At 39.2% G+C, this 27,611-nt stretch overlaps 1 protein-coding gene across 1 annotated transcript; it reads left to right on the forward strand.

Moving 5' to 3' along the window:
* Positions 1 to 1,310: 1,310 nt before the first annotated feature.
* On the forward strand, positions 1,311 to 26,010 carry ANXA5 (annexin A5). The gene is made up of 13 exons (XM_073237098.1): positions 1,311 to 1,450; positions 1,617 to 1,658; positions 7,957 to 8,041; positions 9,338 to 9,432; positions 10,851 to 10,964; positions 12,514 to 12,604; positions 15,935 to 16,014; positions 16,439 to 16,495; positions 21,229 to 21,322; positions 22,140 to 22,235; positions 23,917 to 23,979; positions 24,207 to 24,325; positions 25,515 to 26,010. The coding sequence occupies exons 2-13, from the start codon at positions 1,650 to 1,652 to the stop codon at positions 25,575 to 25,577; spliced, it is 966 nt and encodes a 321-aa protein (XP_073093199.1). The 5' UTR covers positions 1,311 to 1,450; positions 1,617 to 1,649; the 3' UTR covers positions 25,578 to 26,010.
* Positions 26,011 to 27,611: the final 1,601 nt, after the last annotated feature.

A 27,611-nucleotide genomic window follows, 5' to 3' on the forward strand; every position in this document is an offset into this window, starting at 1 on the left:
TCTGTTGGCCATCTGAATTTCTTCTTTGGAGAAGTGTCTGTTCATATCCTCCACCCATTTTTTAATTGGATTATTTGCTTTTTGTTTGTTGAGGTGCATGAGCTCTTTGTGTATTTTGGATGTCAATCCCTTATTGGATGTGTCATTTATGAATATATTCTTCCATACTGTAGGATGCCTTTTTGTTCTACTGATCATGTCCTTTGCTGTACAGAAGCTTTTTAATTTGATGTAGTCCCACTTGTTCATTTTTGCTTTTGTTTCCCTTGCCTGGGGAGATACGTTCATGAAGAAATTGTTTATATTTATATTGAAGAGAGTTTTGCCTGTGTTTTCTTCTAAGAGTTTTATGGTTTCATGACTTACATTCAGGTCTTTGATGCATTTCAAGTTTACTTTTGTGTATGGAGTGAGACAGTAATCCAGTTTCATTCTCTTACATGTAGATGTCCAGTTTGAAAGCAAGTAAATTCTATACAAACCACATTAGTTCTCCATTTAATTTGACAAAATCTCTTCTTTATTTTTCCAAGCTGACTGGATTCTTCTCTTATCCTGTTTCTCCACAGCACTTTGTATTCTCATCCTACAATGTCTTATTGTGTCTAATGTTGCAAATTTCTGCCTTGTCTTGTCCCCCCACCACGTGTTTCCCCCACCAGTAAATTTGAGAAAGGCACTTTTTATCTTTGCTTTTTCTGCACCAGCCTAGTACAATATCCTGTAGTTTCTCTCTTTCTCATACCCACATATTTCTATGTTGAACTAAAGTAGGGCATGGCTTAAATTTAAGTTATATTAAAACTCTAGTCTAGCTTTGAAAATATTGACCCAAGACAGAGGTTTTGAAATTTGCCATATAAAACTACCAAAGGGCTACACATTTGAGAGAGAGCTATTTAGGAAGCAACCACTGACACATTAAAAAATCCACAAAACTTGGAAAATGGACGTCACAACTCCACGCTTTTTCTATACCCTGGTCAAAAGACGCGCGGTCCTTGGCCGCAATGACTTTGACCTTGAAAAAGACGCCGACGCCCAGCTATGTCTGAGTAGCAGGGTGTGGTGCCCGTTCCTGCGGCCACCGAGGGAAGGAGAGGCCCCAGCAACCCCAAACTCAGAGTCCTGACAGCTTCCCACGCCCTTTCCAAGCGGCAGGACCCACAGCGGTCTGCCGAGACTTCGAGGAGCGGCGCCCCCTCCCGGTGCCGAAGCAGCGGGGGCCCTGCCCACCCAAGCTCCGAGGACTGGGCCGAACAGCGTCCCACGCAGGCGCATTGAGGCCGGGGCGGGGCCGGACGCGGCGGGCGGTGTTTCCGTTGCCTGGCGCAGGGTCCGCGCTGCCTCCCGGAGCTTCTTCTGCCAGCATCGGTACCCTTCCCTGCGCCTGGCCGCCCCGCGCCCGCCGCTCGCCGGGACTTTCGCACGCTCGCGCGCCTCAGTCCGGGTGAGAGCTCGCCCGACCCGGGGAGGGGCTCGCTCCCGCGCGGGGAGCGGGGCGCCGGGCTCGCGCCGACGTGGCGGGCCGCGTGGAGGGGCGCTCTGCGCCCTGCGGGGAGCGCGGGGCTCGTGAGTGCGGCTGGTGAGCCTGCGGTCTCTCTCTTCCCTTGCAGTCCGGCATCACTTCCCCGAGCTGAGCCGTCGCCATGGCACCGGTAAGGCCGTGCGCCCCCGCGCACCGCGCGCGTTTGCCAACTTTGGAAGCTGCGTCAAGGGAGCTCGAGAAGTCCGAAAGAAAAGTTTAGGAGTAAATGAAAAATGCCTTCGAAAAGTCTCTTGGACCTTTCTCGTTCCCTCTTTGCTTTCCCCATCCCCTTTTCTGTGTCCCTGCTGCACCCCGCCGAGTCCCGCCGGAGCCTGCTCGGACCCGGGGAGCAGCCGTCGGGCCGCCGCGGCCGCGACGTGGCCGGGTTTTGTGCTCTCCCGGTTCGTGAGGGAATGTGTAAAAGTGGGCCCTCCCCCAAATCCGGAGTCGCTAAAATTAGAACCGGAGCTCATCTTGGTCCGGTGAGGCCACCGCCTGACCCCCGCCCCGTGCCTTCCTTTTTTTCCCCTCTGCTGTTAACTGAGTTTGAATAGTCTGGGTGGGCGTTGGCTCTTTCCTGTCGCGCTCCCGCCGAGGAGCTTTTCCCAGTTGCTCTCTTCAGTTACAGTGAACGGTGAACGGAACAGTTCGTCGCCGGCATTGATTTTTTTTTCTTTTCTTTTTCATGCCAGGGATTAAACAGGCTGTTTTTCTTAAGCAATCAACTCGTTGAACGAGTTCTGACTTGAATTTGCCTTGGTACTGATTGTGAACTTGACTACCTCATAATTGGCTTTTTTCCCTGTTCTTAGCATTTATCAAAAATGTAGAAGAGAGAAAATCGCTTAATTTATATAGTAGACTTGGGACACTTACTGCGTTATACAGTCTTTTGTGAATAATATACTAGTTCTTAACTCTACTCCAGAACTAACGTCACAGACCTCGGCAATCTTAACTGGCTTGTTAGAGTCAGGTAATTTTTTTAAACAAGTGTTTTTACTGCTCAAACAATGCCCTTTCATTATACTCTGTAGTTCACTTTTAAAAAATCAGATTGACTTACCAAATTTATAAAGTTTCGTGGTCCTTTCCAAGAGAAAATGGGAGGATTAAGATGTTGGTAACTTTATTAAATTTATACAGTGCTTCCATTCTTCCTCTTTTACACTTAAGAAATACTGCAGTCAACCAACTCTCATATTACTTCAGTTGGAAACTTTGGTTTGAGGTCTCTCCCATAAAAAGGATAATTTAATGTGGAATTAACTTTCCTTCCTGAGAAATGTAATAACATCATTTTCTGAAATAAGTTTTATTCAAATAGCCTCTATATTCTAAAAATTCACAGACACATCAGTTGATTTTTTGTAAAAATTAGTGCTCATAAGACCTTTGTGTTAAGTATTTTTTGGACCCAGCCTTTCAGTTTAGTAGTATGTATAATATGTAAACCTCTAAGCAATTGATTAATTGGAAGGACTTCATAACCCAGTTGGCATCATTTCTTTGGACAGCAGTTGCTGGCTGTTCTTTTCACTTTCTAGTCATGCGCGTATTCATGAATGTATGAAGCTTTAAAGTCCCCACTATGTGCCAGGTATTGTTAGACATGGGAAATGGAGCTAAAATTTATTGATATAGCAGATGCACCGCCAGGTCCCTTGTGTGCATTATTTAGTGCTCATGTTGCAGTTTTGGAAATAAGTAATACTATTTCAGTTTCACAGAAGAGGAAATTGGGGTTACTTAGCTGGCATTAGTCATGCAGATGAAAGAGGAAAGGCATTATATGTAGAGGCAACAAGAGCAAGTGAAATACTCAAGGGTATAAGGAGTTTGGCCTGGAGGTGAGGCAGTGTGGTGTTGCTGGAGGGAAGGTGCAGTCACAGGGAGCAACGGAGGCCCCTCGTTGGGGGCTGCCAGAGCTAAAGGATGGGAGCTATTCTGTCAGCAGTGGAGTACTGTGGGAGGGTTGTTAGTTAAGTCCGGGGATTTGTACTTAACAAAGATGGCCCTGGCGCCCATGTGATTCAGTTCTGGGGATCATAGAAGGCCCCCTGGTAGTGCTGGAGGAGGTGGTAAGGGAGGGAGGGAGAGAAGCTGGGTATTGGAAGACCACTTAGAAACCTGTATAATCCCATTTTAAAGGCTTAAACTAGGTAGTGGCTGCAGCTTTATATGGGCGGCGACTGTAAGAGAGAGTGGACAAATTGGTTGTGTGAGTGGTGAATGTGTAGTTGGTGGTGAAGGATCAGGGCAAGATCAAGATGAGTGACTTGTCGGACTGAGTGGTTGATTGTGTTTCTTTGAGAAAGGAATGCAGGTTTGAGGTGGGTGAAGAGTGGATTTGTTGAATTCGAGTTCCCTATAAAACATTGGGGTGGTGCTGTCTAATAAATAGCAGGGTGTGTATGATCTTTAAATCCTCTTTCATCTTTACAGATCATCCATTTGTTTATATATTACTTATCTGTTCTTTAACTAAGAAAGATTTGAAGCTACATATTTCCTTTCTGTAGGACCAGCCATGTTCATTAGATTTCTGCCCCATTGTTTAGATATAAAAGGAAATAAACTTGTAAATCCATGCACACTTTTCTCTATAAACTTGTTTTCTGAAGCATTGGTGTGAATGAATTGGTTAGTCAAAGAACTTCAAGGATATTCACAAAATGCCCAATTGAACAATTATATAAAATAAAATCCCCCTCACTCCACTAAATACGTGCCAATTGGAGGCTAATGCATTTGCCCACTTTAACTGACTCAAGGCATCATCGTTATTCATGGACAGCTTAACTTTTCCATTTTGTTGGTATTTGCCAAGTGAGGCAGTCTTACACAGGCAGGGAGGTACAGGAACAGTATAAAGAAACAACAAAAATCCAAATCATATTGACAAAACCTTTGTTTTGTTAAGTTATCAAAAACCTGCTTTTCTGTAGCTGTGCATGTAATGTAAACTACTTTATAGTGATGCTTTTATTCTTTACAGTTGGTTTTAGTAAAGGGGTCAGAAGGTAGTTGGACAATTAGACAAAATGGAAAAAGCAAAAATTAGGAGCATGAAAGGGAGAAGTTATGTGAAACTAAGCAATGGCTATAATTGGAATTTCAGGCTTTGAACTGTAACTTTCACATTTTTTTTTGATGAGATTGGACATAGGGTAAGGATTAGGGCTAGATCTTACATCTGACCCCTAATTGATTGTGTTTGTACCTCTCAGGCCTCTTGGAGGTTCCAGTTTTTATCTGATCCCTATTTTACTTTGTAGCTCAAATCATAATTATGTCTTTTTTTACTGTCTTTTCCCTCTTTCCTTGATTATCTCATTTTTTTCTTAGTACAGTGATTCTCAATTTTTTTTTTCTTGTTCATCAGTGGGACCCATTATCACAGGAAATATTGATGGGCCTATCCTATGTGCTTCAGATAAGACTAAATTTTACTGATGGGAGCGGGAAGGCAGAATGTGCCAATTTGGCCTTGCCCCCTCTCCACCTTTCCTGGTGGCCTCCAAAGGCTTTTTGTAAAAGACTCTCTCAGGCTTCTTCTGAGCCTCAGAAGACCTGTAATTAAAAATCACTGTACAGCTGCTTCACAGTTGCTTAGTTAAAGTGGTTCATGATTTCTGGTTCCTAATTATTATGTGGAATATGGGGTAGGCATTTGACTGAGTATTGATTTCATTGAACTAGAAGATAGATGTAAAGAGGATTTAGTTCTCTGTGTCTTCAGGAAAGCCTCAGTATAAAATGTTCCAGTCAGGTGAATGTTTCCTCATCTTTAAATTTGAAATAGTTGTTTCTGTATTGTTTTCCTGTGTCTTTAAATTTGGTGTCTAGTAAAGCAACCCTTCATTTTATTTTGGCATACACTAGTCTCTGAAGGTAAAGGACATTTCATTTAAAGCAAACAAACAAAACCAAGAAAATTATAGAGCTAGGAATGGATAATTTTGAAGGTGAGAGTTAAAAGAGTGAATTGTATGTTTTGGACATGTTCTTTCTGAGAATATTCTGTATAATTCCCTTGGTAAGGCATTCGGGGCAGAGGATAAAGGTAACAGGATGGGTGGAGGGAACAGTGCCTTACAGTTGGAATTAACCTGGGTGAGGTGTAAATGTTTAACTTGAGGCTAGTGGGAACTCCAGGGAACAGGGGAAGTCCTCTCACATGCGTCATGCAAAGTCACATTTGCCCAGTGGAGACAGTTTTATGTGGGCAGCTATGGTATTTGGACAGGATGTCCAAACAAGGGTTCTTCCCTCGTGACTCACATCTGTGATTCGCATCTGGTCCGTTAATACCGCCATGTGGCTTTGCTAGCTTTGACAATGACTCTGATCCCATGGAATGTAGCAATAGTGTTTCCTAATTTCTAGAAAGATCTCAAAAATACACCCAGCTGTGATTTTTTCTTAGTTTGTAGCTAAGATTCTGACGATGCTTCTCTTCCATCTTTCACCTTATTTCCTTTGGTCTTAAGGGTCAGATGTCTCTTCATGGCAAATCTCTCGTCTCCTTTGTTCATAACCTCTCCCGTTTTTAACATCTCTGTCTACTAGCAGCTTCTTCGTAGCCTATAAACTGGATAAAGTAATTTTTAAAGTTCTTTTAAAAGCATGTTTCAACAAAACCGTGGGAGTTTATAGAGATGCTCTGCCTCTCAGTTCCCTCTGGTCAGCCTTTACCCCCACCAGAGATCTAGCTGCCAAATCCAGTGCCCCCTTTTCAGTCTTACCCCTTACTTCATTTTCTTGTGGTGTTGGACACTTCCTTTTCTTCCTTTTTGAAACATTTTTCTCCTTTGGCTTCCATGCCACCACCCTCTCTGGATTTTCCATTTGCCGTTGGGAGGCCATATAGCACCGTGGGTAAGAGCCTATGTGCGGTGGCCTGGGTTCATGTCACAGCTCTGGCTTGGCTTGCATGCTGGTCACGTGGGTGATGTGCCAAACCTTTCTGAGCCAGTGTGTCTCTTCATCTGTAAGACTGGGTCTCACTGAGAGGATCCATGGGAAGCTCGGAGCACTGGTGTGCGGCTCACTGCTGCATTCAGCAGGTTAGCTGCCATTCTGATTGTAGGTGGCTTTCCCTGTTCCTTGGGATCTTCTTCCTGCCCCACTAACACCACCTGTTGTGAGAGCCTCCCACAGCTCCAGTTACTGCCTGTGTGCTCGGGAAGCCTGCTTCTCTTCCAGTGTGTCTGCTGTGGAGAAATGGAAAGCCATCCATCCTATCCTATTCCCCATCCAGAAGAGGAGTCATCCTAAATGGTCCCCTTCTGCCCAGGCCCTCTTCCTGTCTGTTCCTTTCCATTTCCAACTGTTCCTGACTTAGTTCTTGTTCCTGTGTTAATAGTGTTTGAAACGGTCTCCCTGTCTTCCCTCTTGCACAGTCTATCCTGTCGCCTCCACTGCTGCCCTGGTAAATACCACCGTGCAGAGTTGACATCGTTTTTCCCTGCTTAAATTCCCCATGGCTGTCCCTTGCCTGTGGGGTGAAGTCTGAACTTCTCAGCATGGCTTTCCAGTGCCTTTCACCCCCCACCATGACCTTCCCCTTGTTTATTTTTCTGTCCAACCTTGCTGTTTGTTCCAGTCTGTTAAAAGACTTTGTCCAAATCACCACATTGTTTATTCTGCATGTTTTTGTGCATGCAGAAATTTGTTTTTGCACTTCTCTACTTTCCTGAACCTGCTTGTAAAAAATCACAGACAACTTTCAAGACATTTTGGGGAAGTTTTTCTGATTTCTTTCCACCATTCCCAACTCAGTCCCTCCTTTATGCATTCACTTTATATGCTCACATTACATGGAATAGGAAACCCTATTAAAAAATGTCTTTCAATGTAATTTTATCAACTTCTCAATTAAAATAATTGTATTCTTCTGGCCCATGAACTACCCACTGTCTTTTCAGGCTTTGCTAGGTTATCTTAAAAACCCTAAGTGAACACAAAGAAGCAGGACTAGATGAAAAGTTGTGTAATAAGAGTGTTGCTCAGAGTTGAGTGCCTAGGGCAGGGCATCAATTTTTAATGCAGGCTCAGCTTGCTCCTGGATCAAAGTGACAGGAGTCTTCCTGGGAAGGAAGGCTGCAGGGAAGTGCCCCCTGTGAGCCAGGAGGTGTTGGTGGGGTTTGATCACTGGGGTCGATGCCTGAGGGAGGAGGGCTGTAGGAGCCAGCTGTCCCATTTATGGTACTGCCTGTGGGCCAGGAAAGCTTGTGCATTGAATTGGTACTGTTAATCCAAACTGTAAGTCATCCACTTCCCATTTCAAGTGGGGTTACATATCCTCATCCAATGGTAAATTTATTTAAAGACTGAACATAATACAGAGCAAGTGGCTTGCTGTTTGTTACATGCTTTGTCATACTAGCCATATTATGAATATGTAACAGTATATTCTGTCTCAGGTTCTCAAAGGCACGGTGGCTGACTTTCCTGGATTTGATGAGCGGGCTGATGCAGAAGCTCTTCGTAAGGCCATGAAAGGCCTGGGTAAAAATCAGACTCCTTTTTGTTCTTAAAAACAAAAATGTGGCACTTGTTTTTGCCAAACAAAAAATCATTGATTTATAGTAAGATTAGTTTTAGAATATTGTGATCTGAGATATGTAGAAGGAGAAAAAATACGTTAAGATAACAAAATAATACGACTGACCATCCCTAATACTCTGTCTCTAGAACTAAACCGGAAGTTAAATTCAGCCTCTTCGTTTTTTAGCTTTTCAGTTTCACCTGTATAATTGCCTGAGTAGATAAGGAGACATTCCTGAGAGTGATCGGCTCTGCAGCTCTCTGTGCTGGTCAGATACTCCCTTCACAAGTCTCTCCCATTGTACTGTCTTCTCTTTCCCCAGTCTCCTTTTCTAGCCGTTTAAAAACCACTCATCTCAAGGATTTCCACGTGTACCTTATCTCTCCCTGTCCTGAAGCCCCTTCTGCACAAGTGTCCATGTGTAGGGATCCCACCTGCTTTAAACTTGGCTCTGATCCCTTCACTCTGCATTCTGAACATCTTGGGAGATTTCCTGCTCTCGCAGACTAGGGGGCTGGCATTCTGGCCGTACAGCCTTGGTTGTATCTTCCTTAGTATCCCAGCCCAGCAGGTGGGACTGAGCTCCTATCACTGCTGTGTTCTCTGATGCAGCCATGCTGAGTTATCTGCCTTTCATGGAACTCTGTGTTTTCCTACTGCTGAGCTTTGCCCTCATCATAAAAGCCTGTCCTTTCTATATCACTGTCTCAAAATCCTTCCATTCTTCAAGACTGTTTTGGGTGTCCGTTCTCCGTGACACTTTCCCCAAAATTGTCTTCCACCGCAGCTAAGAGAACCTCCCGTGAACCCCATTTAATACCTAGACCTTTCCTGAGGCACTTGGCATACTCTGCCTTAGCTCCTGGTGGTTTGTGTGTTCTGTATTTTTCACCTTAAATTGTAACTTGAAACAGGGTGTGTATCTTTCTCCTCTCTTAATCCCTGGTAACATTCAACACATTGTGCCTTGTGAATAGCCTTTATTTGAGGAACTATTTGTTACAAGAAAACTAGGTGCACCAAGTTTTTTAGAGGTCAGGGGTGTTTTTCCACCTACTTTATAATGCATCAGAAAGAGGGGATAGTATGAATGGGAAATACAACATTTTATATACTGTAAGTTTTGTAGCTTAATAAACTAATAAAATGTATTTTATGAGGTAAGGAATTAAAGTGACCGGGGAGCTGGTTACAGAAGTGACTGAAAGAGTGGGCATGTGGGAATCGAGGTATAATTGTTTGAACATAAATTGCAGGCACTGATGAGGAGAGCATTCTGACTCTGCTGACATCCCGAAGTAACGCGCAGCGCCAGGACATTGCTGGGGCCTTCAAAACTCTATTTGGCAGGGTAAGACCCCACTTCACCCCAAGGTAGAAATGTGAGAGCACCTGTATGTTCTAAGACTAATTTGAAATCTGCTAGTGTTCTTTTATAACATTATTTTATGATTCTGACTTCACTACTCCTTTTTTCCTTCCCAGTTTGATTACTAGCTGTTGGTCACACTGCTCACCTGGCTTATCTTCACATAATTGATTTCCTTGCTTGATGTTGTAGAGGCCAGAAGATCAATCCCATGGTGATAGCTGTCCCTCTTTTCTTCTGTGCTTCCCATTCAGGATTGTTTTAGTATCCACTTTCTAAGTATAAACTTGTATTAGAATATGTTTTGTTATGACAGTCACTGTTACTTCCTTTTAGAGTTGTATTTTAATAAATGAGTTAATGCATTGATTTAAATGCTCTTATTTGATTAACAGTTAAAAGTAAAAGCTAAGTCATTGCTAAATGAATTCAGTGCATACATGAAAAAACTTAAACGTAGTTTTGTTACTCTGAAAACTTGTGTTCGTTATTTATTGAAAAACAAATGCAAAGCAAAACAAAGTATTCTCAACATACAGTGCCCAGTGTGCTGAAACTGAAATGGATAACAACAGCTTTTCCTTTCATAACTATATAGTTTTCCCATAGCAGTTGTCCCTCATTAGTCAGGAGCATAACAATGAACATAGATTACATATTAAAATATTATTAGGTATTGAGAGAAAAGAAAAAGTTGCTTTGTTTAGGTATGATAGGCCAGATTTTGTTATTTATAAAAATGTACTTACTATTTTTTAGGGGGGGAATTTTTTAAAAAAAGATACACTTTTATCAGAATAGTATTTTAAAATAAAATACGTTTAGCCTACTTTTATTCTTTTTTTTTATCTCTTGCAATTAATAAAAACAGCTCTTAAAAACAAATACCTTGACACATAGTGGTTTTGCTTTATTTTAAGCTTTAGATCAGATGTCATAAGTACATTATTCAAGGCTATGGGTTTTGTTTAGCTCATGTGCCTTTCTTCTTCGAGGTAGCAACACAAGTCATTAGACCAGACCAGGTGCTTTCAGGGTGGTGTGGCTGTAGTTGAAGTAGGGAGTGGGAGGATGAGGGGGATAAAGGGGCGTAAAAATTCTCAGTCATAACATAAGTTGGTCATGGGGATAGTAGCACAGCACGAGTCGTTCTGTAACATCTCTCTATGTTGACAGTAACCACACTAGTGGGGGTGAGTGTTTAATAATACTGGTAACTGTTGAACCACTGAGTTGTATACTTGAAACTAATATAAGATTATATATCAACAATACTTAAATTGAAAAAAAAAAGAATTCATTAGAGCAAAGGGCTCTTTCATATTTAAATATCATTTATATTTAAGGAAGCTCCTTAAAATTCCTGCCTGGTTAACAAATTTCTTTTTTCTGTGAATTAGGACCTTTTGGATGACCTGAAATCAGAACTGACTGGAAAATTTGAAAAACTAATTGTGGCTCTGATGAAACCTTCTCAGCTGTATGATGCTTATGAGCTGAAGCATGCTCTCAAGGTAAAAGGACTAGTGAAAGGAACATTCCTGTCACGAATATGAATAATAATATTTATGTTGGTAATTACATCTCATAATTTTTATATTAAATATTTGAGTTATTTCAGTGAGGGTTTCTTGGAAGACAAATCTGTATAGGATAATATAGGTGATAAGAAAAGGAGGGAGAAAATGCAAGTGTGTCATTTAATCTTTTTTGTATAGTTAACTCAATAGTGACTATATAAAATTTTAATATTTTTACAGCCTTTTGTACCATATTTTTATGCCTGTTTTTAATTTGAGATGTGTTTTTAAATGTTACAGGTTAGATACTTTAACTTTAAGGTAGAAAATTGCGTTGTTAGGGAATAATATGTTAATCACTTCAGGTCAGAAAATAAAGCTTCAGGGAGAATTTTCAGATAGGGAAGATTTTCTAATGCATTCCCGCCCCCCCCACTTGTAAACACTAAAATAAAGTAGCTAGTAAACTTGTTGTAATTTCATTGTAGCAAATAGCTGAAGGTGTATTCCCTTGACTGGTGTTTGGAATATTGTATGACTGTGACTACATTGAAACATTTGTTTATACTTATGGGACAGGAATTAGTTCAATCAAAGCAGATTTTGAATGGGTAAAACCTAAAATCTAACAAGGAGATAATGCAGTACAGGGATTTGCACATATGGGGTAGAAGGAGAAGAGGGTTTAAAGTTAGGAGCCTTTCTGTGCTTAGTCTCTTCATTTTCCTGTAATGATTCTTTCGGAATGAACACAGTCTTAGGTTTTGAAAAAGGGCATTTTTGTGGCGTGCTTCTGAAATGTCAGCAGTAGCTGAAATTTTGCCAAAGCATAAACCTAGGTTTTTTCAGTGCTTGACTTTTGGTGATAAACAGAAATATAAAGAGAATAAGGCTGAAGTAGACTGTCTTTTAAAGTTAAGTTCAGCTATATCATTGCTTGTTATTTCCTAATTTAGCAATGTACATAGGACTCTTATAATCAGAAAAAGGATAACCAACTGAAATTATCTTTCACAAATGCAGAAAGCAAGTTTCAATTCCTTTATACTGATCCAGCTCCTAATAACTAAGCAGTGCTAGATGTATTATTCCTTTGGTGCAGAATTTCCCTGTGGAATCTATAGAGAACTCAACTTGGGAGCAAGAGTTTATGTTTTGAGATACAGATTAAGTATCAGTGCTCCTCCATGTAAATTTACTTAAAGTTTTCACTTTCACTATTTCAGCCTTTTTATTTCATGTTTCATTAAAATGTTTTAAATGATTTAGAATTAAACTGATAACATTAAAAACTTATATAATCTATTATATGTTGTGTATTAACACACGCATACATAGAATCAATATGGTTTTTCATTAGACAAGGATTAAATTGTCTTTGAAGAGAAAAAAAATTTAAATCTGTAACTAATAAAACTGTATACAATGAAGTGAATATTATGTTGGATAGTGATATAATTATCTAATTTGGTAGCATCTATTTTAGGAAAATAACTTTCTTTTTAATCTTATTGACATGTTTCTATTAAAAATATCCCAACAGGGAGCTGGGACAGATGAAAAAGTACTAACAGAAATTATTGCTTCAAGGACTCCTGAGGAACTGAGAGCCATAAAACAAGTTTATGAAGAAGGTAAATGTTTTGAATTGTATTACCCCTTCATCTCCACTTTCACTTGTTCATTTCTCTAAAATGAGTGTTCTTCAGAGTTACGGAGGCAGGCGCCATGGGACTGCTGTCTAAATGAGTGAATGAATGAGTAAGCAGTAATTCAAACTAGTTTTCTTCATTAAAGAAAAGACTACATTTTACTATACCTGTAGCTTCTTTATTGTATACAAGAAAGCTTCTGATGAAGGTGGAGTGGAGTTGACTTTTATGTAGGATTTGGAACTAGTGTATTGATACATTATCATATTTTATGTTAACTTCAAGATGTACTTGTTTTTTCTTCCTTAGTAAAATTCAGTTTTATGTTAGAAGTAAGAGTTATCCACATGGCCCTTTTGGGATCTGAGAAAAGAAACTGCAATGTGTTCTTTCTTATACAACAACAACAATAGTATTATACATAGCAGTTACAGTAGGGTAGCTCTGTTCTTGTTCCCGGACCTGATTCCAATGGGTGTAAGTGTGTGTGGGAGGGAGGTATTCCCACACACAACACCAAGCCATTCTTGAATACTAGCAGGGAGTCAGAGAACTCATTCTGATGATATCTGCCCAGAGACAGCACCAGATTCCCCAGGTTAAGGGCTCTGCCTGCCCTCCATCCCCAACTCCAGGTGCTGGTCGCAAGCCCTGGTCAGTTCCCTGTGCTTCTGACCTACATACGGCTACAGACTGGAGGTTTCCACGATCTCCTCCTTAGGTTTGAGCTGCTCACAGAACTTGGGACAAATGTTTACCAGTTTAATAAAGAATACAAGTTAACAGCCAGAAAACAGATGCACAGGGCAAGGTCCCGAATAAAGGAGCTTCTACTCCGGTGGAGCTTGGGGTCTGGCTCGGGGGCACCTGGGAGCATTCGGTTTCCACAAGCATAGACACGCCCTCACCCCTGACTGAGAAGCCAGATCCAAGAGCACAGGCGCTCCTCGGGGTTTTGTGAGGGCTTCACTGCATAGTCGTGATTGACTAAATTGTTGGCTATTGGCTAATTCAGCCTCCAGCCCCCGCTGTTGGGTGGGGTCCAAAAGTCTCTCATTAACAGGACAAGACACCCATTTCACCTTTTAAGACTGCAGTGTTCTCAGGAACTATTAATGAAGAGGAAATATACCTGGGAGATACATATTTGGTCCTGTGAATGACCAGCTGTGTATTTTTTGTGACTCATTATATCACAGAAACCTTATTTAAGTCAGAGTTGATAAAAATGTTTTAGGAAATGTAGTTTTAGCTAATGGCAGTGCTTGAATACTCTACATTTTGATTTTTTGTGGGAGGTGGTGGAAATATCTGCATTTGAATCTGAAGCAGTGGAACCAAGAAAATGAAATAAAAAGTAAAGGTCGAGTGTCTCTTTCATGTCAGATTTCCTGTCAAGACTGTTTCCCCTGCCTCTCTGAAGAGGACCAGACCATCCATATGTCAGCTGAATCAACAGAGCTCCAAGCCTAGTGCCTTCAGCTATGAAAATTGGTCTCTATCTTGGTGTTAGTTTATTAATCTTAGGAATGACATTGTAGCCCAGCAAGTCAGAACAGTGTGAAAGTTACAGCAACTAAATAATTACCTTTCCCCAGTGCTGGAGCTGTCTTTTCTGCTTCCCTTTTTAAGTTGGATAGGTCCCAGCCACTAAGGCAGAGGTGATACGGGTGTGTATCTCGTATCTCCACTGCAGATGATCACCTTTGAGTATGATTTGATGTAATATCCAAAGGTCTCATTCTGGGGATGTTTACCTTGGTGAGTGAACCTTTGTGCTGTTGGATGCCACATGGAGTGCCACCAGGGTATATAATACCTGTGAAGGCGCATCCTCTCTTGTTACTGTTATACTAGCTATGTGTCTGGCAGTATCCTGGCTGTCAGGAATGACACAAAAGCTGTGTGTAGCATTGTTCCTGTCCTCGAGGAGTTTGCAGTCTATTTAGGGGTAATATGACTTAGAAAAATTATAGTAGAGGATAATGAAATCCAAACTAAAGTGAAATATTAAAAATATTTAATGCTAGAATTCATTCACAGAAGAAAGGTCATCATGGCTTTGGATGTTAGGAGAGGCTTCGTGGACCAGCCAGAGAGGGTTTTAAGACTCGGTGGGTTTTGGACAGCCAAAGAAGGCATTTTTGGCATGACAGCATTTTGGTCACTGTCTGCAATGCATAGAAACTGGAATGAGGAAAGTATGTGGAGGGAATGGAAAGAACCTGGCTTCAGTGGAGGACATGTACATATCTGTTGTGGGAGATTGAGTAAACACAGTTAGGCTATGTTATAGATGGTTTTGCATGACTGGATTAGAAATCTGGACTTTATTCAAAGGTATTGGAAGTTCTGAAATGGGTGGTAGAATGTTGAAAGAACAGTGTGGGAGTGAGAAGATTTGAATAAAGAGGCTAATTAGGTAGTTGTGAGTTTGGGGGTAGGTAAGCTACCAGCCTAGGTTGCTAGGAGGTGCATCAGAGGAAAAATATTTGAAAGGATTTGATGGTTAATTATATAGAGATGTTGGTGTAGAAAAAGGAATAAAAGATTCCTTTAAGGTTTTGTATTGGGAACTGGTTGAAATAAACATGTAGCTCTTAGATCTTTTAAAACAGAAGTTTTAGGCTTTCAAAATTTGCCTGCTTTCAAGTAATAACTAGATATTTAAATGCCTTATAATGAATGATACCTCCTTTCCTTCAGTAGCGGCTGTTTGAGAGTTAGTGAAAAGGGCTTGCAAACATTAGTAGATCCCAGTTTTCTCCTTTGCTATGACATTATGTTGAATACCTAGAAACAGAGGTAGGAAGGGCCATATTTTAAAACATCATTGCTGTCTCCTCAGAGTTAACTTATATCTGCTGCAGAGGAAAAGTATCTTATTAGGGGAAGCAATGGCCATGTCTGAAGAAAGAATACTCAGAGGATAGAAGACCTTTGGAAACTAATTATATAAAACATTTGAAAGAAAGCAAAATAAAGTCTGAAGTTATGATTATTGGTATGTCAGAGGCTTTCCAGTACCATCATGTGTCTACAGATTAATAACTAGATTGGTTGAGAGAATTTCTAAATGGCTGAGTCATAATTTAGGTTTGATTGAAGTACTTTTTTTGGAGACTTTAATTTGTTTTCATCCAGCCACTCAAAGTATTTGCTTTTAGCCTTTAGCACTCACAGACAGAATAGAGAACATTTATGCAAATCCAATATTTCTTCTTTTGTGTCTCTTCCATTTGATTAATGGAGCAGAATATTTTTTTCCAGTTGAAGTAAGTTATAAATAAGTATGAAACTATTCTGTTGCAGAATATGGCTCAAGCCTGGAAGATGACGTGACTGGGGATACTTCTGGGTTCTACCAGCGGATGTTGGTGGTTCTCCTTCAGGTATTGAGTGGAGACTATTTACAGTTTGATATAGAAATTCAAAGCTGGACTGGTCTGACTCTAGTTAAGTAAGGTCACTTAAAATTCTTTTAATCATTTTTGGTAGCTGCTTGATTCTGGCAGTATGTGCGGTGCCTGTGTTTGTGTTCAGAATATTTGACTTGCACTTAGCTGACTTGTAGTTTTTCTTTTTGGAATTACAATCCTCTTTTATTCATAGAATTTAAAATCAAGCATGTCAGATCAGTTCTGGACAGTGGTATATACAATGTAGCAAAATATTGTAGGATTGATATGATCTTAATAAAAGCATATCATTCCCAAGAGAAAAAGCTTTAATGTGCATGACCATCAGGTTGAACCATTTTTGCTTTTGAATGAAAATGCCCAAGTATTCAGTAATGTGCAGTATTATCTTTTATAGGCTAATAGAGACCCTGATGCTGGAATTGATGAAGCACAGGTTGAACAAGATGCTCAAGTGAGTGATACCTATTATGTGATGACTTTATTATGATAGATACGTAAATGAAAAAAGGATCCATGCTAATGACAAATGATAATGTGATCTGTAGTAGTATCTAAAAATAATCTTATTTATGGATCCTTTACACATCATAAGACCCATGTGAGTAAATATCTGACCAGCAAAATACTTTATCCCAAAGCTGAAATGAAGTAAAATACATTATGTGTAAATAGTGAGTTCCACCTGGATATGTTATTTTGTGTGTGTGATTATGGAACATTCACAAAATACTTTTACCAAAAAAACAGGTGTTATTGATTCCACTGCTAATGGGGCAGTAGGTCTCTGGCAGGAGAAGGTAAACAAAGAATAAAGTATTTTAGTGATAAATGCTGTTCTGTTGTGTAATAGATGATAAGTTACTATAGTATTTGGAAACCCCTCCACCTTCCCTTTGGTAGAATTCTAAGTAGGATTGTTCCTTTGTCGCTGCTTTTTAGTGACTCCCAAATGAAATTTTGTACTTAATTGGCTTTAAATCCCAATATACTTTATAGTATGATTTATAAAGTAATCAAATGCAGGAAGTAAGTGTTAGGAAATTTGAAATGTGACTTTGAAAACTGGAAATTGGTAATGAAGGAATTACTTGGATTCCTAGAATCACATACAGTCCTGTCTATTTCAATTAATGTTTCAAGTAGTAAAATACACAATTCTGATTGTTAGTCATATACCGTTGAGAAAGGAATTGCTGTATTCACTCTGATTGATCACCTCTACGAAACAGCCATTGGATGTGTGATCTGACCTTGCTAGTGGAAAAGAGGAGAACATTATTCTAATCTTGGGTGGGTTGATTTCATAATGGCTTTGCAATATTGTCGTCTTTGTCTAGCTGGGGAGAGAAAAGGAAGGGAAACGAACGTTTAATGAGGGCTGTCTGTGTAGTATTTGTGCTTGCCTCTCTATACCCTATAAAATGCAAATCTGTTTAATAAAATGCACATCCTCCAGTGGATCCCACTCTCCTCAGGATAAATTCCAAGCCCCGAAGTACTTTTTATAAGCCTCTTTGTTATCTATCCCTTGTTTTCTCATGCCTCTCTCTTGTTCTTTCTCTCCTGGCCGCTTCCTCCACCATTCGCCTAATTTCTCCTCAAGAGTCAGTCATCAGGTTAGCTACTTTTTAGGTAGCCTTCTTGCCCCCCACCCCCACCCCCAAGTGTGTGTCAGGTGCCCCTTGCGGGGAAAACTGTAGCATCTCAAGCTTCCTGGCTTCCTGTCACAGTCTGTGCCACCTTCCACTGAAGCTGCCTTTTTGCTTTTCCTATCTACCCAGGGCACTGAGCTGTCAGTTCTGTTGGTATTCTCTGCATCTAGCATATTGTAGGCACTCAGTAAATAACTGATGCATGAACTAGTGCATGACTTAAAGTAAAGGGTATCATTTTCTTTCTGTAGATAAGGAAACAGGCTCAGGGATTTGAGAAACAAACCCTGGTCCTCACTGAGCAGCAGTGGAGCTGGGGTTCCCACCTGGGCTCCTCTGACCCCAGAGCCCTTCCTCTTTCACTAACAACAGTCTCAGGGTTCTTGCCTGTTGTCCTTTCTCATTTCCTCTACTGTATAAAAGATTTGCTAAGTGCCGGTTGTGGAAACACAGATCTAGATTAAAATCCCCGGTCTTGAGGACAGAGTGCTAGAGGAGCCCTTCAAACCTGTACTCCCATGCCAAGGGCTTTGTTCATTACTGAGATGACCTGCTGCTTTCCAGGCACCAGCCCATTGTGGGCTTTGTAGGAGGCGGTGCTGATTCTTACAATTACACTTGTGCTCTCAAGAGTAGGGGTTCTGGGTGCTTTTCAGTGGTCATGGTAAAGGAAGCCAACTCTAGTGTCAGATGACTCCAGTGAGGCCCACTGGGAGGTTTCCCAGCACAACCAGTGATGTAATGAGAGCATTGCTGCAGTCTGAGGCTGCTGGGTGGAAGTAGTTTATTTTTACCTCCTTTTCATGGATTTTTCTTCTCAGAGCACTGTGCATAGCAGTGCTTCTCAGACTCTCATGTGCATTTGAATCACCTGCAGATTCTGACTCAGTAGGTCTGGGTAGGGCTTCAGATTCTGCATTTCTAACCAGCACTCAAGGGATGCCCTTGCAGGTCCTGGGTCCACACTTTGAGTACCAAGGTTTTATACTTGACACCTGTCACGCAGAGGCTATGACCATTAAGAACTCTGAAGGGGACACTTAGTACATCTGAAAAACTGCCTTATAAAGTTACATTAAACTCTCCCTTGAGAAAGTCCAGGCTTTCCAGTGACCAGGAGCAACATAGAGCATGCTACACTGGCTATTAGCCTTTGATTCTCTAAGATATATTATTCTGTAAAATGAATTAAAACATTAATTCAACCTGTTAAAAAACAACTCTCCTTCAGCATTATAAAAAAGAACACATCAATATGTACGTTATAGCAAGGGCAGTAGACTGTTACCGCTAATGGGAGTTTAAGATTTCAGCTGAGACAGCTTCCTAATGGCCCTTTCATAAGTTTTTGAATTTTCTTCTCTACTAAAACCTGGCACTAAGTGGATTCCTGTTATTTCAGGGATTTGATAAAGCACAATGAATCATTCACCTGGAAATTGAAGTAGATAATCTACTTTACTTTTTTATATTTTTAGTGTGTTAAACTTACTTTATACCTCCTTCCTTGCCAAATCCTTATTTTAGGATTTCCCTGGAGAGAAAGTTGAACTTTTAGGGGAAACTTTTTTGGAAGAAGGAAATTAATGTTTACTGAGTATTTGCTATTGATTACTTGACACTGTTCAATGCATTCATTACATAAGTCATATAATCTCCATTAATGACTCTGTAGAAATATTATTCCTACTCGGCAGATGAGGACACTGAGGCCCAAGAAGAGATTAAGTAACTCATTTAAGATCTCCCAGACAAGGACAAGAACCAGGTCATTCTGACTCCCACATCTTTGTATTTTGTACTGAACCAGAGATTACCCAGCTGTGCTCAGGCTAACCTGTAAAGTCCTTTCTGAGTGAAGTGGGGAGAGTGAGGAGGTGTGAGGTCTAGAACATTGTGGATATTGGGCATCATCATTTAGAAGAAAGAACCCTAATGTTAAACAAGACAAAACAAAACTTCTAAGTATCATTGCTGCACATAAAGATGCTCTCATAATTATTACATGTGGTTTAATAGTTCTAGAATACATATTTGTCCCAAACACAGTTCTTGCAGGAAAATTAAGAGGTTATGGTTAAAAATGGCAATTGCACCAATTATTTCCTCATAACAAGCTTAACTGCTACACCTACTAGAGAAAATTCCTAAAAATACAGAATAGTTGATAAGAAGGGGGTGCTTCAGCAATACCTGCAGTATTGTATAGGATATGCCCTCTCCTCCTCCTAGGTGTTTGTATATATCTGTATGTAGAAAACATACTAAAGATGTAGTAACCAGCATCTTTAGGATGTTGGTATTCATTATAATTTTATGTTTTTTTCTATTTTACAAAATTTCCTAGTGAATGTGTGTTATTTTGGTAATTAGATTAAAAAAGTTATTTTAAGACAGGTCTACAACACCATGATACAATTCTGAAGTTTAAATACTTACATGACTTTTCATGCTAATTCTTTTTTAGTTTTGAAGAGCATACTCACATGACCAGAAGTGATACTGTTTATCATTAAAGCAAACTAATTTCAAAATTGGGTATAAAAGATGTGTTTCATTTTTCTAAAAAAAAATTCCTGGAAATACAGTAAGAAATAGATCTGTACCACCATAATCTACATTCTTAAATCTTCTGTGCTCAGACTTTCTATATCCAAACATGTGCTATGATCATATCACTTCCTGTCCGTATTTGGTTTGCCATTTGTGGGCATAAGGGCAGCTCCAAGTAGCACTTTAAACATATTGCATTTGTCTTGGTTAATACGTGTACTTACTGAACTGAATAACTAAAAGGGTAGTATAAATATTTTAAAATCGATTCTTTGAGTTTTAATAAATTAGCCACATCTTAGTAAGTGGACTCAGATTTAATGGTGATATTTGCATATGATTTAATTTTTTTCAGCAATTACACAAACACGAGAGAGCATATATTCTTTTCCATTTAAAAAAGCAAATACAGACACTTAAACTATTAAACAGTTATGTGTAAAGTGCCTGCTATATGCCAGGCATTGTGCTATATTGTACCACACCTTTTGAAAATTCATTGTGAATTTTTAGACATGTGAAATTTTTTATAGCTAGTTTTATTTGGTTAAATTTCAATTGTACAGAGAAAATATGGAGTTTTCTTTTTATTATGTTATTGAACTTAGCTTCTAGTTAAAGTCTTTCCCAATCTGTAAATGGATGTGTCAACAGTGAAGTAATTAGAACTTTGTGCCTAGCGTACCATTGCTTCTGAAAGATTGGAAGTTATTGCAGACATTTGGGGAACATTTAACCTAATATCATTGCTGTGTTACTGCTTTGGCCCATGAGCTTTTTGTGGCACAGTTCAGTGGCCAGCTCCAAAGCAGCTCCAGACTCAGCTCACTGAGTTTCAGAGTAGGAAACAGTAGATGGGATAGTATAAGATGATGAATCAGGCAAATTAATAAATATTCAAGGAATAAAACACAAGTGTGATTAAGAACCTGGAGTCAGAAGAGGAACATTTTACTAATTGACGATGAAATTTTCACAGGCTTTGTTTCAGGCTGGAGAACTTAAATGGGGGACAGATGAAGAAAAGTTTATCACCATCTTTGGAACACGAAGTGTGTCGCATTTGAGAAGGGGTGAGTGAAAAAAATGTGTATGATAAAATCATTTTGAAAGTACAGGAGCCAGTATGCCAACATACATGACACATAAGAGACACTTAATGAATCCTAGAGATTAGTCTAACTTTCACTATTAGGGTGATGGGAGGTAGGCCTTCCTCTCACATTGTTAATCTCCAAGTCACAGATCACTGGTCTATAGCTCAATACAAGTATTTCCTCCTATATGATAGTGCCCAAGACCTCATCTCTTGATAGGCATCAGTACTTGTATCCCCAGGTGGGAGTGAGTTCAGTGGCAAGTGACAGAAAACCCCACTAATATTGGCTTTAAAAACTGAACTTTCTTGGTTGATTTGGAAGGAGTACCCTGACTGGTTTGGAAGAACCTGGGCTCTTTCTCTTCTGCTCTGTTGTCCTTAGTGTTTTGTTTTTCTTATCATGCTCAGTACCTCTCTGTCGTCACAAGATGGCTGCTGTATCTCCAAACATATCAACCATTTTCACAACAAGAAGACAGAAAAGTGTTAACTAATCATAACTATCACTTATAAAGAAAGAGAAAGGTTTTTCAGAAACTTCTCTAGCAAATTTACCTTAAGGTTTCATTGGTTGTAACCAGTAAGGAAGGGCTGGGAAATCAGTAGAACAAAACATTTATCACCCATTGTTTAGGGCTTGGCATATTGAGGCCATGAACAAAACCAGGGTTCTTAAATCAGGAAAAAGGGGTGATTGATGTTTGATAGGATAGTATCTGGTAAGAGTAAATATCTTCTCTCTGGAAAGAATGATCCTGATGTGATTAAGAAATCATTTACCTTTTTTCTAGTGTTTGATAAATACATGACTATATCAGGATTTCAAATTGAGGAAACCATTGACCGAGAGACTTCTGGTAATTTGGAGCAACTACTCCTTGCTGTTGGTAGGTAATTTTGCATATATGTAATATTTATGGTGTTAGGAGCTAAAGTACTCTTTATTCAGTTGAAGCTGTGTCTGAAAATAATTAGCTGTTTCTTCATGAAAAGAGGAGCTTATATTTGGGTAAAGCAAACTCCTAAATTTCCAATTGAAAGTATGTTTTGATGTTGGAAATACATGATTATCTGGTTAATTCATCTAATCATATGGAAATACTAAGAATTGTTTAAGAATCATTTTGAAGCTGTATTAAAAATACTGCTGTGCCATTATAAACCTGAAATGTGGGCATTATCTCAGAAGCTTGTAAATGCTATTTCTTATACCTGTGGAATTTTACTATTCCTTTGAATAGTGTCCTCACAGCTTTGAGGCAGACTGAGAAGTTGGTATCTGATTTAGAAAAAGTATCTTTAATATAATGGAAGACATGAGGATTGTTTTGAGATTAAATAATTTAGAATTTCATTTTGGTTAAATATTCAGAATAATCTGGAAAAATTGGAGAACTAAATATTTGCAGTTCATTGCATATTATATATTCTCCAAATCAAGGAGAGTTTAGTTTGTGAGTTCCCAGTAGCCCTAGTTTTCACACAAGTTTTGAGTGAGCCTCTTTGTTGTTTTTTCCAAGTATTTGGTGTTGAGCTCAAGTTTTTGTGCTGTCTTCTGGAGAATAAGCTAAACATGTGCATTAATCAACACTAACAATAGCCTTGCATTTGAGTCTGCAGTTAAATGAATTTTAATAGAAAGCTTTTAAAACAGCCCTATCATAATTACAATACACTTAAAAATGATGAGCATTTTTAGTTACTGGTGTCTTGTTTTTTGTTTTTTGTTTTTTGGTATCATTAATACACAATTACATGAGGATCATTATGATTACTAGACTCCCCCCATTATCAAGTCCCCACTACATACCCCATTACAGTCACTGTCTATCAGCGTAGTATTGTTTTTTTTTAAGCATTGGAAAAGAAAACCCCCAACCCCCACCCCCCTCAACACACACAACAATTGAAGGATTGATTTTGTATATTAAAGAATTTTCACATAGTAGTTTCTGAAGCTAAGCATACTGAGGTCTGAGCAGCTCTAACACAAAACAGGTAAGTACATGTCCTGGGAAGGTATCTTTTCTGTTAAATCAGTTTACCTAGGTGTTTCTACTAAATGGTAAGTGTCGTGTTGTTTTTGTGAATCATGGATGTTAAAGAACAAGGAGAGAATATCTAGGTGAAGATTTCAGGAAAACTGTCCAAGATTGGTCAAAGATTAGATAGTGTAGTAATCTTGTATCATTTGCTTGAGTATATTACATTGAGAATTTCCAGGATGTTTATATAATTTGTTGGTGTTGAAGAAGGTTGTGGCATTAACAGCCTACGCTGCCCAAACTGCTAGAGCAGAGAGGTACTCACGGAACAAACCCTTTCTCCTACATGCCCTTCTATGTGAAATGCAGAACAATAAGGAAAAACTCAAGCTAGTATCTAAGAAAATACTTGGTGAGTGAATAGACCAGATCAGCTTGCAAATGAGTTCTTCAGCCTGTGTTGTTAACTGTTACACTCATAAGTAAGTAGAGCTATAAACATGAGGCAAATTGAGTTTTAGTTACTTAATCCTTTTCATATACAAGTAGCATATGACCACTATATTATTTATTTATTTTTTAGTGAAATCTATTCGAAATATACCTGCCTACCTTGCAGAGACCCTCTACTATGCTATGAAGGCAAGTATATACCTTGAATCTTCCATCCAAATAATTTTTCTCTAGTTATTATCTTTGTTCATGTGTTATTATGTTTTAGATGATAGACTTTGGAATTTTTTTTTCTTCTTAAAACATGTAGTTCAGTTGTACCAAATTGTTTTACTTTACTGATTGAGCAAACTCGGGGGAGTTTGATGCTATACGTATTTTAAAGTAATGTGTCTCTCTCTTTTTCTCTTTTAAAGGGAGCTGGGACAGATGATCATACCCTCATCAGAGTCGTGGTTTCCAGGAGTGAGATTGATCTGTTCAACATTAGGAAGGAGTTCAGGAAGAATTTTGCCACCTCTCTTTATTCTATGATTAAGGTAGTAGAACCTTTTCTTAAATTATGTTGAGAAATCCACAGCAAACCAATAGGTAGCATATAAGACATGGGTGGCAGAATCCAATTCTTGTGTTATCTTTAAAATAATAGTGGTATGATGAGAGCTATGAGTTACAAAGCTTGGCATAATGTTTTTTGAAGTGACAGGTAATAGCTCCCTAGTGAAAGATTGGCCCTTTTTAGGGCTGAGGCTCCTGATGAGCTTAGAAGCATTATTTAGTAGTGGTGACAGGTGACTCAGCAAACCCAGCCCTTTGCCCATGAGGATAATGTGTCTGTTTTTTTCCCTCTTTTATCAGTTCCAGCTGTTAGTGCTTCCTTTCCTTTCTTTATTGTTTGTTAGTGGTATTGGTTCACAGGTCAGGAAAGAACCAACCAAGTCCTACCAGGAATACATAAAGAGTTTAGGGCTTATTATGGTTTCTGTCTATTTAAAGTCAAGAGAGATTGTGGGCCTGTAATAAAATTTGATAAGGTTTTTTGATGGGATTTCTTGCTCCCTTTCTCACTTTCTCTCTTTCCTCTTTCATTTCTCTCTCCCTCTCTTCCTTCCTTAACTCTCATTGCTTCTTCTTCCCCCCCTAACCCCTGCCCTTTCTTAAGGGGAATGTGGGCCAGGTGCAAAGCAGGATTTTAGTTGAGCAAGTTTTTAACTTGTGTGTGTGTGGTGTGTCTGGACTGAAGAGCCCTAGAGGATTCTTTCCATGCTCTCACAGCCTGAAACATCAGTGTGTCATATACATCTGTGTATGAGACAAGCAGAGGCAATGCATATCCTGCCCTTCTGTCTTTGAGGCAAAGCTGTAACATCCAAGCAGTCCCAGCATTGCCCCCCTTAGCCAGACATACACAGAATGTGACAGAAACTGAGAGTTTGTTAGAAGGTTTGGTCTGAGTATCATAAAAGCTTCCCTGTTCTCTGTATGACCAGAGGGAATAATGTACTTTATTGTCTTAAATGGAACTGCCTTTAAGGGGTAAAATTAGAAAGTTAAACATATTTTACATGGGTAGGAAACTCCCTGTATAACATTTCTGTCGTGAAAGTCACAGATTACCCACTTGGGAGAAGTCATATGAATAAAACTTGTTGCCAGATACTTCTTAGTTTTTTAAATGTTCTGTGGTTTCCGTGAGTCATGGAGGTTAACAGAGCACACTGGTTTCAGGGTGACACGTCTGGGGACTATAAGAAAGCTCTCCTGCTGCTCTGCGGAGGAGAAGACGACTGACGTGCCGCGTGGAGAGAGGCCTGCGCAGTGCCTGCCAGCCCCCCACAGCACCTTCCGTATGCCCGTGCTTGTCCTGCTGCCTCATTCATACTAGCATGCTAATGACCAAAATGTACATGTTATAGAGGAAAACTGTGGTGCTGCTTCCTGATCCTCAATTTAAGTTCTCTCTTTGTTGTGTAGTTCTCAAGTGTAGTTACGTTGCCGAGTCTAAAGTCTGTGTCATTTATATTTTAAGAGGTCAGACTGCTTTTACATTCTTAAAAAACTTCATTTACATTAAATTGATAACCATATAACCTTAATTAGAACCTTAGCCTTGAAATTATAAACTCTTGGAGTTTTATTAACCAAGTTTGCTACTATTTTAAACCTGAAAAATTATGGTGGCTGCTCAAAAGATAATGAGAAATAAACATTTACTTTCCCTTGAGTTATGTGTTGGTGTGTGTTTAGAAAATTTTTCTATTTAATAGTGACATCTTTTTTAAGTTAGAGCTAGTCAATTGACAGTGGTGTTAGTTGACAAGTGAATTTCTAGTTGGCTTTTTGGGTGGTTAACTAAATGCAACACTACAAACAATTTCCTCTAGTTCGTAATGATGGAGAGGTTTAAAGGAGTCTCATTTATTTGTAGCATGTTTATTTGGGCATCAGTTAAGGTGATACTTTTGATGGTAGTTGCTTAGTAGGAAAGCTAATTTTAAAACTTAACCTAAAAATATAGAGTGCTATGTTTCTCTTTCCTATTTTTAATTTGTTTTTCCTATTTTCATTTGCTACCTTCTCTTTTCTCATATTTGCTTTTCAGTTTTCTGCTTTCAAACCATCTTGAATTGGTATCAATTTTCTTTATGCACCTGTACCCTTATATATGAATTTTTTTAAAGCAGGTAATTGCTCTTAGTAAGATATTTTTATAGAAAGACCCCTCTTTATGAAAACTTAAATAGTGAGATTGTTCTTTTCACAGCCTTGGCTGCTCATCAGAATAACCACGGGAGCCTTAAAAGTTACGGGTGTATACGTAAGACATCGTTGTTGTTTTTTAAAGCTCCCTAGGTGATCTGAATGCAGAGCCAAGTTGGGAATTGCTTATGCTTCCCCTCCCACGACTCATTTTACTGAGATACAACTGACATAGAGCAGTGGGTAAGTTCAAGGTATACAGCATAATGAATTGACTTACATATATTGCACATAGGTTACCACAGTAAATTTGGTTAACATTCATTATCTCATACAGCTATAGAACAAACAAAGAAGAAAAAACGTCACTTTTTTCCCCTTGCGATGAGAACTGTAGAATTTACTTTCTTAGCAACAGCAGTGTTAACTGTAATTGTGTAAATACATCCCAAGTATTTTATCTTATGCCTGGAAGTTTAGACCTTTTGATCACCTTTATTTACTCCCCCATTCCTCACCCCATGCTGCTGGTAACCACACATTGATCTCTTTTTCTATAAATTTGTTTTTGTTGTTTGCGTAGCTTTTTTGTTGTTGTATATGCATAGCTGTGTATCAGGCGCATTCATGGGGGGAGGTGAGTTCGAGATCCCCCTGCATTGCCATCTTGAACTGGATTTTTGGTTTTTCTTCTTTTTCTAATGATAAGGTGAATTACATCAACTGATTTTCCAATGTTGAACAGTCTTACATTCCCAGGAAAAATATCAGTTTGTCATGATGTATTTCATTTTTACATATTGCTATGTTTGTCATGGTAATGACATACTTTTGAGGATTTTTTTCTGTGTTCATGAGGGATTACTGACCTGTAGTTTTATTTTCATGAGATATTTTTATCTGTCTTTGGTACCAGAATAATGCTGGCTTCATAACATGGGTTGGGAAGTATTTCTATTCTGTGTTATGTAAGAGTTTGTGTGGAATTGACATGAAAAATTTCCTTAAATGTTTGGTAGATTTGCCAATCAGGTCAGCTGGGTCAAGTCTTTTCTCGAAGGAACTACAAATATAAATATACATACATAAAAATAAATAATATAAACTTAGTGGCTTAAAAATAAT

This window comes from Manis javanica, chromosome 5, assembly GCF_040802235.1.
Source record: "Manis javanica isolate MJ-LG chromosome 5, MJ_LKY, whole genome shotgun sequence".
Taxonomy (NCBI): Eukaryota; Metazoa; Chordata; class Mammalia; order Pholidota; family Manidae; genus Manis; species Manis javanica.

Excerpts from the sequence above, each read along its gene's own strand:
- ANXA5 (XM_073237098.1), top strand. Across the intron at positions 8,042-9,337 it reads TAAGGCCATGAAAGGCCTGG|GCACTGATGAGGAGAGCATT; the intron begins GTAAAAATCAGA and ends CATAAATTGCAG. Across the intron at positions 22,236-23,916 it reads GCAACTACTCCTTGCTGTTG|TGAAATCTATTCGAAATATA; the intron begins GTAGGTAATTTT and ends TTTATTTTTTAG.